The sequence below is a fragment of the Cyprinodon tularosa genome, unplaced genomic scaffold (genome assembly GCF_016077235.1).
Source record: "Cyprinodon tularosa strain WSP-4 unplaced genomic scaffold, ASM1607723v1 ctg13, whole genome shotgun sequence".
In the NCBI taxonomy this organism is placed as follows: Eukaryota; Metazoa; Chordata; class Actinopteri; order Cyprinodontiformes; family Cyprinodontidae; genus Cyprinodon; species Cyprinodon tularosa.
This window is the reverse complement of record NW_024038114.1, coordinates 1,146,979-1,160,656: the sequence shown is the minus strand read 5'-3', so window position 1 is coordinate 1,160,656 and position 13,678 is coordinate 1,146,979. Positions and strand designations below refer to the sequence as shown.

The window sequence follows — 13,678 nt, the reverse complement described above, 5'->3', positions numbered from 1 at the left end:
TTTAAATTCTCAGTTGATAAAACAAAAGTAATGTTATTTACTCAGAAAAAAATAAACAAGGAAATAAAATTAAAATTATATAAACAAGAGTTAGAGCAGGTAAAGTGTATAAAATTTTTAGGATTATGGTTTGATGAAAAATTAAAATGGCATATACATATACAAAAAGTTGTTGATAAATGTAAGAAAATCTTGAATATTTTAAGATGTTTGGCTGGCAGTGACTGGGGAGCAGATAGGAAATCACTAAAACAGATTTACACAAGTATGATTAGATCCAACATAGACTTTGGTTGTTTAGTTTACGGTTCAGCAGCTAAAACACATCTAACCAAATTAGACATTATCCAACATCAGGCACTAAGATTATGTACTGGAGCATTTAAAACCACACCAACAGCAGCATTAGAAATAGAAATGGGAGAAATGCCATTAGATTTAAGAAGAACAAAATTAGAAATCAATTACTGGTTAAATTTACAAGGAAATAATGGGGATCACCCAACTTTGGACATTTTAAATCCATGCTGGGAAAAAGAAAAGAAAGAAATGAGGAGTTTTGGATGGACAAATGAAAATAAAATAAAAAAATTTAAAATGAATAGTTTAGAAATGAGTCAAACAACACCAATATCAATCATACCTCCCTGGATTCTACCAGAAGCAACAGTAGATATGTCACTAATGGAAAAGAAACAAGATAAATCGTACACGGTAGATATCAATTTAGTACAGTTACATTTAGACAGTTATTATCAATATATTCAAATTTATACCGATGCATCAAAAATAACTGAGAAATTAGGAATAGCATTTGTAGTACCAGAATTCAATATAAAAATAGGAAAACAGATTACAGATGGATTATCAGTATACACAGGAGAAATGTTGGCAATATTATTAGCGTTACAATGGGTAGAAGACATAAAACCGTTAAAATCAGTCATCTGTTCAGATTCAAGCTCTGCATTGTTAAGTTTAAAAAATAACCAAACAGATAGTAGGATGGACATTTTATTAGAAATAAATCATACACTGTTCAGAATACGAAACATGGGGCTGATAGTTACATTTGTGTGGGTTCCAGCACATATTGGGGTGGAAGGAAACGAGAGGGCAGATAAAATGGCAAAAAGGGCAATTAAACATTCTATTAGTTTTATAGTTAAAATAAGTAAATCAGAAGGAAAGAGTATTATTAAAGAGAAACTTATGGAAATTTGGCAAAAAAGGTGGGATGAAGATAAAACAGGAAGATGGTTTTATAAAATTCAGAAGATGGTAGGAGAAAGAAGAAATGGAAGAAGAAATAGAAAGGAGGAAAGAGTGATAACAAGGTTAAGATTTGGTCATACAGGACTTAATTATACACTTTTTAAAATACAAAAACATAAAACGGGCAAATGTGATTTCTGTGATAAATATGAAACCATAGAACATGTTATATTAGAATGTCATAAATATGAAAAAGAGAGAAGATATATGAGAAGAGACTTTGAAGACATTAAGGAGAAGGTTAATTTATTAGATATACTGAGGAAAAATTTAGGGAGTAAACACATACAAATAATTATTCGATTTCTAAAGAAAACGAAATTATTCCATAGAATTTAATTATAGTAAGTGTGTTTGTGAGTGAAGGAATGATATACAAAGCTGTGCACAAATATGTTTATATTTTTAAGTGTGAATGTGTGAATGTATGTTTAGAAGAAGTTAGGGTAGAATGTATCAGGATCAATATTTAGACCATCACGAACCACACTCCATACCAGTAAGTGGCGGTAATGCTACTAACAGTTTGTTGCCAACCGCCATAAAACTCGACAAGAAGAAGAAGAAGAAGCTGTATTAAATTCAGGAAGTAGTGGAGCTGTGCATAGAGCCTATTCCTCCTTATAAAAAAGAAATGAAATAAAATAAAAAAAAAATAATTAAGCAATTTCTTTTTCTGGATCAGGAACATCTTTCATGGTTAGATTTACAATAATTATACAATAATTCTGCTGTTTAATTTTCTCTCTGCAAAACCCCTAGACTTACATCCTGGCTCGGTCTCTTCATACTTTCCCATTTCACAGAAATGGAAAACCGTTAAGAGAAGCAGCAGAAAAAAGTGAAACCAAAACCAAAATAAGTGATTCTCTGTCTGATTTTGTTTATGTTAATATTTTGGTGTCCCTTTACACAACTGTAAATATGTGTTGCTATTTTGCAGTTCCTAACTACTATAGTAACTCCTATAGCTTGTTTGAAACAAACTATATGAGTTAATGGTTAGCTGTAAATTCTGTAAAGATTAAACTAAGCCACATCTTGTGTGCTTCCTGTTCTCAACAATCAAAAACTGCAGCAGGTCACTACGATATAGAAGAATGTAATCTGTGGTTAAACATTTCTCAAACTTTAGTTTTTTTCACAGTCAGCCTGTTGCATATTTACTGCTGCAGCACAGTTCAGTTTCTACTAAACTGTATTGAGTAACAAGAAAAAAAATCTGCTCATGTTTGATTAACAGAGTTAACCCTGTTAAAGGAAGGTGTTCAGGCTGTAAAACTGGGCTAAAACCCTGACCGTTTGTGATTAAGTTCTCTGTTTAATTTCTTAAAACATGAAGTGTGCATTACGACAAAACATCTCTGGCATCATCTGCCCGTATATACATTGTTCTATAAGGTTTCCTCCACGTTCAGATATAGTATATATATATATATATATATATATATATATATATATATATATATATATATATATATATATATATATACACACACACACACTCACCGGCCACTTTATTAGGTACACCTGTCCAACTGCTCATTAACACTTAATTTCTAAGCAGCCAATCACATGGCGGCAACTCAGTGCATTTAGGCATGTAGACATGGTCAAGACAATCTCCTGCAGTTCAAACCGAGCATCAGTATGGGGAAGAAAGGTGATTTGAGTGACTTTGAACGTGGCATGATTGTTGGTGCCAGAAGGGCTGGTCTGAGTATTTCAGAAACTGCTGATCTACTGGGATTTTCACGCACAACCATCTCTAGGGTTTACAGAGAATGGTCCGAAAAAGAAAAAACATCCAGTGAGCGGCAGTTCTGTGGGCGGAAATGCCTTGTTGATGCCAGAGGTCAGAGGAGAACGGCCAGACTGGTTCGAGCTGATAGAAGGGCAACAGTGACTCAAATAACCACCCGTTACAACCAAGGTGGGCAGAAGAGCATCTCTGAACGCACAGTACGTCGAACTTTGAGGCAGATGGGCTACAGCAGCAGAAGACCACACCAGGTGCCACTCCTTTCAGCAAAGAACAGGAAACTGAGGCTACAATTTGCACAAGCTCATCAAAATTGGACAATAGAAGATTGGAAAAACGTTGCCTGGTCTGATGAGTCTCGATTTCTGCTGCGACATTCGGATGGTAGGGTCAGAATTTGGCGTCTACAACATGAAAGCATGGATCCATCCTGCCTTGTATCAACGGTTCAGGCTGATGGTGGTGGTGTCATGGTGTGGGGAATATTTTCTTGGCACTCTTTGGGCCCCCTGGTACCAATTGAGTATCGTTGCAACGCCACAGCCTACCTGAGTATTGTTGCTGACCATGTCCATCCCTTTATGACCACAATGTACCCAACTTCTGATGGCTACTTTCAGCAGGATAATGCGCCATGTCATAAAGCTGGAATCATCTCAGACTGGTTTCTTGAACATGACAATGAGTTCACTGTACTCAAATGGCCTCCACAGTCACCAGATCTCAATCCAATAGAGCATCTTTGGGATGTGGTGGAACGGGAGATTCGCATCATGGATGTGCAGCCGAAAAATCTGCGGCAACTGTGTGATGCCATCATGTCAATATGGACCAAACTCCCTGAGGAATGCTTCCAGCACCTTGTTGAATCTATGCCACGAAGAATTGAGGCAGTTCTGAAGGCAAAAGGGGGTCCAACCCGTTACTAGCATGGGGTACCTAATAAAGTGGCCGGTGAGTGTATATATATATATATATATATATATATATATATATATATATATATATATATATGCTAACCTAAACTGTGCTGCAATAATACTTTGGATCTTTTGTGGACTTTAACATAAACAGGATGAGAGCTGAACATGAAACTCATGAGTTATTCAAGTTTTGAAATTTGAAGTGTCTGTCCTTGTGGGCTGGGAGGTTCCCCTCTTATATGATTACCAACTGTTAATGTTTTCAATTTTTATATATATCATTGTGCCAACTGAACAACAGCCAGCAGTATTTCCTTAATTGTGCAGTTACAACTTGGCTTTGACAACCCAAGAAACTTCAATAAGTGAAAAGAAAGTCTGGTTGCTTAAAACTGTTTGCCTTTGATTTTGGTTTCAAACTCCTGCTAAATTTACACCTGGTTTTCCCCTTCCTCTCTCAAACTGACTGTTAACAAAAATGAAACTAAACCAAGTTACACGGATCTCTTCATGAGTAAGTTAATTGTGATCAACATTCTCTGCAGGAGTTTTGTCCCAGCTTTTTTCCTCTATGCTCGGGGCAACAGCTTTATTCATGTTTATCTTCTTTGATCACACAACTTTGACTATCTTCGTAAATAGACTCCTAATTGTAGAGAATAAGGTCATCTCTTGATAAGAAAACAGTAAATGGCATTGATCATTTTATGAATGAAGCACTTGGTTAATGTGTTCAGCTCAGTTTCTATTCCGTTTTTACAGATAATTTATAAGTGTTTTAGTTTAGCGGAAAAAAAAAAAACTAATGTTCATAATCAACAAAAAAACAACAACGCTAGTGAAGGGTAATGGTTGTACATGTGTTGCCTTCTTATGGACATTCTATCCAGACGGTACCTCACCTCCACTGTACAATGATCCTCCACCCCTAATATACAAAAGTAAAATTAGACAATAGATGCTTGATAACTGTAAATTCAGTAGTTAATTACTTTGGCTTCTCCAAATATCACTGAAATAACTTAGCAAAGAAAATGCAACTTGACCAGAAAAGTGTACAAAGATGTTTTTATTAGAAAATTACATATACAACCAATACAAACAAGTGATTTTAACCAAGAAAGCCGACTTTCTGCCTTTTCTTGCCCAGACTCTCCTCCTGCTGCAGAAGCTTCATGAGAGGAGAGTGGAGAGCTTTCCCAACTCGTTTTCCTGCCTGAAGAGAAATGAAACATTCCAGGGTTTATCCGCTGCAACTCAATGCAAAAATACTTTGATACCAAAAAGAAATTAAATTTAAATAAGGATCATTTTTCTATTAATAGCTGAATATATATTTCAGTTAGAACAATGGCTTCTATTGCTTATTTCTACTTGGGTTGCTTATTGCACTGTTCACACTTTGACCACTGCTGCACTTTTTGTATTTTTCTATAACTCGTGCCATTGTGAAATATCAATGCAACGTTCATAAGCTGTATGTAACGCAATTTCGTTCTGTATGCACCCTGTGCATACAAAATGACAAATAAAGAAGTCTAAGTCTAAGTCTAAGTCTAAGTTATTGTGTTCTTGTCATGTTATGAGTTAAAATCTTTACTTTGTCAAACTGTTTAATAGAAACACTAAGAAAGGTCAGTTACTGTAAACATTTAAGTAAGGATATGTGATTAAACCCAGATATATTTTTGTTTCACTTTCTTTTTTAAAGGTTAGAGCTATTATAGTTTAGGGGAGTTTTTGCATAGTGGTTAGAGCAGTGCGCTTTTGCTCTGAGAAGGTTGCAAGTTCCCGGCCCGATACCCACAGCCTGCACTCTGAGTCCCTGAGCAAAACCCTTAACCCCAAACTGCTCTCCGAGCGCCACGCAGCCCCATGCTCCCCAAGGGGATGTGTTAAATGCAGAGGTGAATTTCTCCAGTGTGAGATCAATAAAGTGAAGTTTTTAAACTTTTTATTATTATTAGTTTGTGTACTAAATAGAATCATAATAAGGACTAAGAAGTCAGGGTTGTCACCTCTGTCATCTCACAGATGCTCTCTGGATCCAGACTGCCTCTCCCCACCTTCCTTGTGCAGGTGATGACACCTTTGTGTGTGACGGAAATTACGAGGCTCGCCACAGAGCAGGCTTTCTCCTGCAGAGTGACATCCACCACATGCCTGTGGCCAATCTGCACAAAAAACAACTTGGCATTAATTGTCTCTAAAAAAAGAAAATGAAGTTTTTTTATCTGGATGCATCAGTGAGGGCCTTACCTTGCACAAAGTCACCATACAGGGAACGTTTTCTACGTCGAGTCTAATGCAATCGTAAGGGTCGTCTGAGAGCTCGATCTCTTTCCCTCCTTCATCGTCTGAGGATATGTGGACTTTAGGAATCCTGTCAGTGAGGTGACCAGAACATAGCTCATCTCACCCTTGGTGTTCAGCAGGTAAATTAAATCTAACATGTAATAAGAACTGAATAAACTTACTTTGTGTTAAAGAGAGCAGCCTTTATAGCTACTGAGATAGCGTCGTACAAATTTCCGTCACACTGAAGAAGCTGAGGAAGAAACATAATGTTAGTGCAATGATGCTCATCACCATAGGTGTCTGATCAATGGAGCATGTGGATCAGCTGTTCCCAATTTATTTTTTCCTTTCCCATTTTTTGATTTGTAGAAATCCAATCACACTGCAGTTAAGGATAATTACAGTCTCAATGCACTTATTCAGCTAAACTTTAATCATCTCTAATACATTATTTTCTATAGAAAAAGATAAAAACCTAGCTAATGTGATTAGAAGTGGCAAATGAGTAAGATTGTTTCCTCCCAGGTAAAATACATGAAGGGTGACGCAGGAGGCTTTAACTCACCAATACGTCCACATAAAGCACCCAGCAGTGCTCTCCAGGACTGATACAGAGGCTCCTCAGATCCAAGCTATGCTGGTTGTTGAAGACTTTATAGAGGGTGTTGCTCAGCTCCGTCCCCAGTTCTTCTCCTCCTCTGCCTTCAAACTCTGGGGTTGCATTAGCTGAGCTGAAGACCAGAAGAGAGCAAAAAGGTGGGGTTGATTTTAATTGTCCTGGTGGTCATGCAAGGTTGCAAGGTGTTCATGAATATATTTTATTTCTTAGGTTGTTTTGTGAGGACCCAACTAAAACATGAAAAAGTTTTTTCAACCAAAAGGTACGATTTTCTTTGAGTTCACCTTCAGCTTTGACACACATCCAAACCAAGCAGAGGAGCAGACTGGATGTAGAGAACAGCCTGGTATTAGCCGTTTTTCACACTGAGCTATCGGGGCTCCTAAAAGCAGCCAAGGTGTCAAGAATGTTGAAATCAGAGTAAAAAAATAATACATGGATATCAGTCAGACTATAATTTTTGTTTAGCATTTAGTTCCAAATTCATCAAGTTTATATGTGATTACAGGGGAGTGACTCATAAGAGCTCCAGTTTATAAAGGCATATAGTATGATTTTATTTTGACTCCTTACTAGTTTCTGGGGAAAATGTTTATGTTGTTTTTTATTTTAGATGGAAAGAATAAAAACGCTTAAGAATTAAATGCTAATTTTATAATTAGTTATTGTACATTACACTTTTGTGTAATCATCAATACTTTTGACTGAGAGAGGAACTCATGGTAGCAAAAAAGGGTTAGACAAGTCAAAAAAGGTTTGGAAACACTGCTCTGTGTCTGGGCTTTGAAAGGCCCTGGGGGCTTTTATGTAGCTGATCGAAACAAAAAGTAGTTTAAGATTGGGAAATTCCAAAACGGGACATTTGTGATGTCAGGAAGCTGATTGTAACTCATGCCTTATTGTGGGAGTCAACGAGCTCAGTGCGTGCAAACCGCAGGCTCTGCCAGGGCGGAAAGGTCCCCTCTAACTGCAGCTCACTCTATTGAACTCTAAACGTGACTCTGCATCACACTTGAAACATTATTTAGCACTACCAACCTGCTACACTTTAATAATCCTTTTAAATAGGACACAACTCAAATGTTCTGCTGTATTTTCCACCATATTTATTTTACACGGCACTGAACCTTTTCATATCAATGCCTTTTGCATAATTATTTTTAAACTAGTTTCTTTCCTCCTACACTGTTTATATTCTGATCACTTCTGCACTTCATAAATGGTAATGGTCATTTCACTGCTTCACTGTTGTAAGTTGTATGCAACGGAAATTCTTTTTGCATTCACTGTGTATACAAACCGACAAGCCATTTCCTACTAACTGTTATCCGTTTGTGGTGGCTGAATTTGAGCTGTAAATCACTGAATGCCTAATGTAACTGCATGTACATTGTTGCTTTTTTTTTTTAACCTATTTAGAGTGAATGTGTTCGGGAAAATTAACTGTGAACTCTTTTTATCTAATATTTTTTATAGTTTTATGCAGAAAGCTCAGCAGTAGATGAAAATAGTTCCAGGTCAGGATTAACTTTAAAACTCCCAATGATCTTCTCCAATATAAAGCAATACATCAGCCTGCCCCTATTTTTGGTCAATATTAGCATCAATTGTTTTCCTCGTGTCGATATCTGTGAATACGTTGACGCCTTTGGCGATGCATTAAAGCACGCAGCAGCCCTGTCTTGGGATCAGGTGAAGAGAATTGCTTCTCCTTTTGTGTGCTCTTATTTTAAGACTGAAAAACAAATTTCATTGGAAATCATTCTATTTACCTGTTTATATTTAATACAATTATTTTAATGACTTTTAACCTATTTTGAGATCATTTTCCCCAGTGAAAGCAATATATTGCTAAAGATTTTTTTTTAACAAATACGATGTTTACCGTACAAAACATTTAGTCTCCATTTGGGCTGTAAGTATCTAAAAGTAGTCTACCTTATGAGAATAAAAGACAACTAAGTCAGTGTTTAGCAGTAAATTTATCGTGAGGTTTTAAAGCAACAACTCTGGCCCATTGCAGGGTGATTAAAAAAATAAAAAGGGAACCAAATGCTAAATATTTCTTTTACTTTCCCCAAAGTCTAGAAGAGAAGATTTTGATATAGTTTGAAAAAGAACAGTTTGTTTAGACTTTCCTTATACCGCCACCTGCTTGACTAAAGTTGTGGTGCAGATATTTTCACAAGTTCCCTGTATGCAGATTTACATAGATGTTTCGTGGTCTTTCAGAGCAACAGAAACAGGAAATACACAAATCTTCATTGATTCCTTCCCTTGGTTAAAGAATTCCTGGGACTTTTAATTCAGGCCCACTTTATTGGCAAGGGCCCCTGAATTTAAAGTCCTGGGACTTTAAATCATGGGGCCCTAACTGGAAAAAGGGTTGACAACTTTATCTCACATCAGTTCTGGATATTTATTTAGAAATTTGTTTCTTTTCGACATCTAGAAGCCTACTTCCTGTTGATCAATAGGTTCTATGCAGACTGGAAAGTTTCTTTTAATTGACTTTCTGATTCTAGAGCTTAGGCTTACATCTTGTAATACTGATCTCAGCTTTCAGAAATGTTCATTAAACAGGTATTTCATGGTTTAATCAAGTGAGAAATGACTTTTTCCACATGGGGTCAGAATGGATTGTTTTTAACCCATGTAAATTGAATCCACATTTGAAAACTGCCTTACACATGTATATTAGGTTAAATTTATCTGATGCTGAATGTTGTTTGATTATCTCAAAGATTTAAATGTGACAAAAAAATGAAAGGCTGGAAGGAGGAAATATACTTGCTCATAGCCCTGTATTTGTTTGTTCTACTACTAGCCATCCTTTCCATTGAAATAACAAGGGTTACACTAATTTAAGGATGCATGGAGGCAACTTTTTAAGACTGGGTTATGCAATTTGGTGTGGAAATCCAACTACTTCCCTATATCTATTCAGAATGTAAAATGAACACAATGGAATTGAATACTTTTACAAACTGTGCAGGAACTCTACAGACAATTTCTTCATGTGAACAAATTAATTGATAATATATAATTAATAATAAGTAATTCTGACTCCATATATGCAAAGAAACACAAACCCACCAATCCACAAAGAACTCTAGGTATCCCTCATCTGGAATCATAGGTCTTGGTTTTCCAATCTCAGCCTTGACACCAACAAGAACAGCAGTGTGGCCCTGAAAGGAAGAACGAGACGATCTGAGACCCATGGTAAACATTTACAAACACATATTATGTACTTTAACACAATTAGGATTGAAATGGATGTTTTTTAACTGAAAATGACCAGACTGGGATGAATTGCACTTGATCTGCTTAATATTTGGCTGATTAGGATTCTATATAATTGCATATTTAATGGGCAATATCTCCTATAGTGTGTTAGAATGACGTGGTGGAATTTCCTGTAAAATAGTTAAATCATTTAGTCTTCATGAGCTCAAATGTGTTTTTTTTTCTGTTCAAGTTGTTTAGATAAAAAATAAGGCATCATGGAACTGAAACTTAGCATTTATCAGGGAGTTTCTCCTCTCCAGGTATACTTGGTGTGAGGGATTGCTGCAAAGTCAATGACACTGTGCAACAAGCAAGGTCTCCCTGCATAAGCTGATTGAACTGACTCACTAAGGTGTCTTTAGATGACGTGTGATGAATTGGTGCCATATGACTGAACCGTACAAAATTTATTAATTTACCAGGGTGACTTTAGCAGATCCGTCAGTGTTGGAAACAACATCTGTTTCCACTTCCATGTGTCTGTAGTCCTCGCAGCCTCTTCCATCCACCCGTAAATCATCCTAAACAGAACCAGAGAAAACTAATGAATACGGGCGGCTCGGTGGCGAACATACCCTTTAAATTCTACCACAAACGTTCAGCTTCACGGTCCCAACAGGAGCCAATGCCTTACCCTTATTCCATGAAGGATGTACACTTTCTCAGCCTCGCTAACTTGTACTGTTGCCATGTTTTATTTTTCCACCCCTCTTCCGGGCTCTTCTTCTTCTTCTATGTTGAATGGCGGATTGCAAACAGTTTATAGGTGCATACTGCCACCTACTGTACATGAGTGTGTAGTTCTATAGTTCCACCTACTATATTCTATTTTTTATTTTTGTGTTATGTAAAAATAAAAACAATGCTTTATTAATAATCAAATTTTCTTCACTATCTCCATCTGTCCCTAAAATTCCTTTAATACTCCAATCTCTCTCTTTTTTCCATAATTACTTTCCTCATCCTCTCTCTTTCAGGTGCATATTTAATGCAATCCATCAAAACATGATCAACCTTTTCTTTTCTTTCACTACCCTCACATAAATTATTATTTCTCTTCCGTAGTACAAACAAAAACTCATTCAAGTAGGTATGACCAGTTCTTAATCTAGTATAAATTATCTCTTCCCTTCTATTTCTTTCTCCATCATTTTTAACAATTACAGATTTTGAACACTATCCAATCTTCTCCCTTCATCCCATATTTTTTTGCCATAATTCTGTTTCTTTCTTTTTAATGATTGATTTACCTTTCCCTTCCCAAACAGGATCTGATCTATATTCTGCTTTCCTAAAGCCTGTTAGATCCACCATATATTGTCATTCACTCTGACTTCTTTAGGTGTCTGTATCAGCCCTGTAAATACAGGTTTAGTTTGGAAATCAGAAATTCTCTGCAATAGGCAATTTTCTTCGCTTTGATGAAAAGAGTATTGCTTTATTAGTATGGTCAGATATAGTTTCGAAACTTCTTCTCATGTCTTTTGAGAATTTAAATGTTTTTGTACCTAGTGTCTTTTCATTTATTACTCATAACCAGAGATGGGAAGTAACAAAGTACAAATACTTCGTTACTGTACTCAAGTAGATTTTTCTGATATTTTTACTTTACTTTACTACATATTTTTATGGCGACTTTTTACTTCTACTCCTTACATTTTTACACAAATATCTGTACTTTCTACTCCTTACATTTTAAAAAATTGGCTCGTTACTTTAGTTTTGAATCATTTCAATGGAGTTACCGTTATTATTTTTCACGTCGTCAATACCAAATTCAATGTAATTGGATGGGAATCTACGTTGCATTTGACGCACCACTACAAGATGAATCGACAGATTCGGCGGTATTCATTGGCGGCAAATCATTGCAGCTTGGTGGCGGTGGCGTTAGCATAGTAGTATGGACGACGAGATGATTGAAAATGAACACAACGGAGATCTAGTCCTATTGGCAGACATCCATTTAAAATGTGGTTTCTACTTTTACTTTTATACTTTAAGTAAATTTACAAGCCTGTACTTTGTTACTTTTACTTGAGTAAAGAAGTTTAATCAGTACTTCCACTTTTACCAGAGTATTTTTTAACACAAGCATCTGTACTTTTACTCAAGTACGGAAAGTGAGTACTTTTGCCATCTCTGCTCATAACCAAAGTTCTATTAACTTTTTTTTTTTCTGCTGGTATCACTATTGATCATTATCCATCTATCAAAAATCCCTTTGCAGTAATTTCATGCAAACATTCCCCAGATATTTAACAATCCTTCACATTTAAAATCCTCGAAACACTGAAGTAATGTTCAGTAAGGAGTACAGACATTTTTTTTACTAACTGTTTATGTTTGGAACCATTTTCTTTATCTGTGCAGAAACTCTTGAGTTACTATACAGTAATGAACTGTTCAAAATATTCAACTACCAACCCTTCAATTATTGTTGAAAAAATGTGGTGCAATCAGCAACTAGGTTGCAGGGAAAACCTTTTTATTAACTTATTTAGCGCCAGGTTAAGTACTTAAAGCTTCTAAATTTTACATATGTTCACAAAGGGCAACTTGCATAGGCAATACAAAGGCAAATACATCTTCACGAAACCACAATTACATTAAATCATACCATAAGTAAATGTTGTGCATATTCTGTAAAAAACACTGCATATAGAATTTAACAATTTACTCTGAAATTGGTTGAGAAAATTAATAAGGAAGGCGTATCTATTTTTCAATAGCCATAAAACATAAATATCTTTAACACATAAAGTCCTCAGGATGGAACTGACCCCATGATCTAGATGTTGTAGGACAGCAGCATTACAACCTGCAGCTCTATCCAGGCTGCTTTCCTGAATGATCAACAGTTAGTTTAACCCAATGGGGCTGCACAGGTTGGGTGAATCGAGACTGCAGACTTTTCCAAACATAAGAAAACTTATTTATGATGGTTGAAGGAACTAATTTTGAACACTACACTGTTTTCTTGTTGCAAGAGGTTCTCTTGTTTTGAGAGATTCAGCAAAGCAGTTACTCCCTGGGACGTGTGTGCATTCTGATAGCCAAAATCCTTATGTACATTTAAAAAAAATATTTCTATGTTGCATTCACCACTTAGAAAAAAATAAAATAAAAATAGAATTTACCATTTATAATCTAGTTTATTTATTTATTTATTTATTTTTTGGATCCCCACGAGCTTCCACAGCAATGGTTGCAAGTTTCCCTGGTGTCAATGACATCAAAATACAATTTAGGGTACATGTGATTAAAACAGAAATACATATCTCATTAGTTTTAAACTTTTTAAAAGCCACAAAATGCCCACCACAAAATACACAGAACATATACTGCAAATAATGCTGTGTGAATAATTTGACCTGAGCACAATGATAAATTGTCTAATTCAATGCCCAGTATTAGGTAGTGTAAATCTACTGTAAAAAGTGAAATATTAAATTTTAGAATTGTGTAATACCATTTATTATTTTTCACCCAGTCAACAACTGTATTTAA

At 35.9% G+C, this 13,678-nt stretch overlaps 1 protein-coding gene across 1 annotated transcript; it reads right to left on the bottom strand.

The window, feature by feature from the left end:
* Positions 1 to 5,011: 5,011 nt before the first annotated feature.
* Positions 5,012 to 10,934, bottom strand: exosc7 (exosome component 7). The gene is made up of 8 exons (XM_038277027.1): positions 10,803 to 10,934; positions 10,588 to 10,689; positions 9,974 to 10,068; positions 6,824 to 6,989; positions 6,438 to 6,508; positions 6,220 to 6,343; positions 5,979 to 6,134; positions 5,012 to 5,176 (listed from the first exon to the last, which is right to left on the bottom strand). Exons 1-8 carry the CDS (start codon positions 10,857 to 10,859, stop codon positions 5,072 to 5,074), a joined length of 876 nt encoding a protein of 291 aa, XP_038132955.1. The 5' UTR covers positions 10,860 to 10,934; the 3' UTR covers positions 5,012 to 5,071.
* Positions 10,935 to 13,678: the final 2,744 nt, after the last annotated feature.

Bases quoted from the DNA above. Each gene is read 5' to 3' on its own strand.
- exosc7 (XM_038277027.1), bottom strand. From the start codon at position 10,859: ATGGCAACAGTACAAGTTAGCGAGGCTGAGAAAGTGTACATCCTTCAT. The intron at 6,509-6,823 runs GTGAGTTAAAGC...TTTCTTCCTCAG, and splicing joins TGCTTTATGTGGACGTATTG to CTTCTTCAGTGTGACGGAAA. The intron at 5,177-5,978 runs GTGACAACCCTG...ATTTCTCTTCAG, and splicing joins GCATCTGTGAGATGACAGAG to GCAGGAAAACGAGTTGGGAA.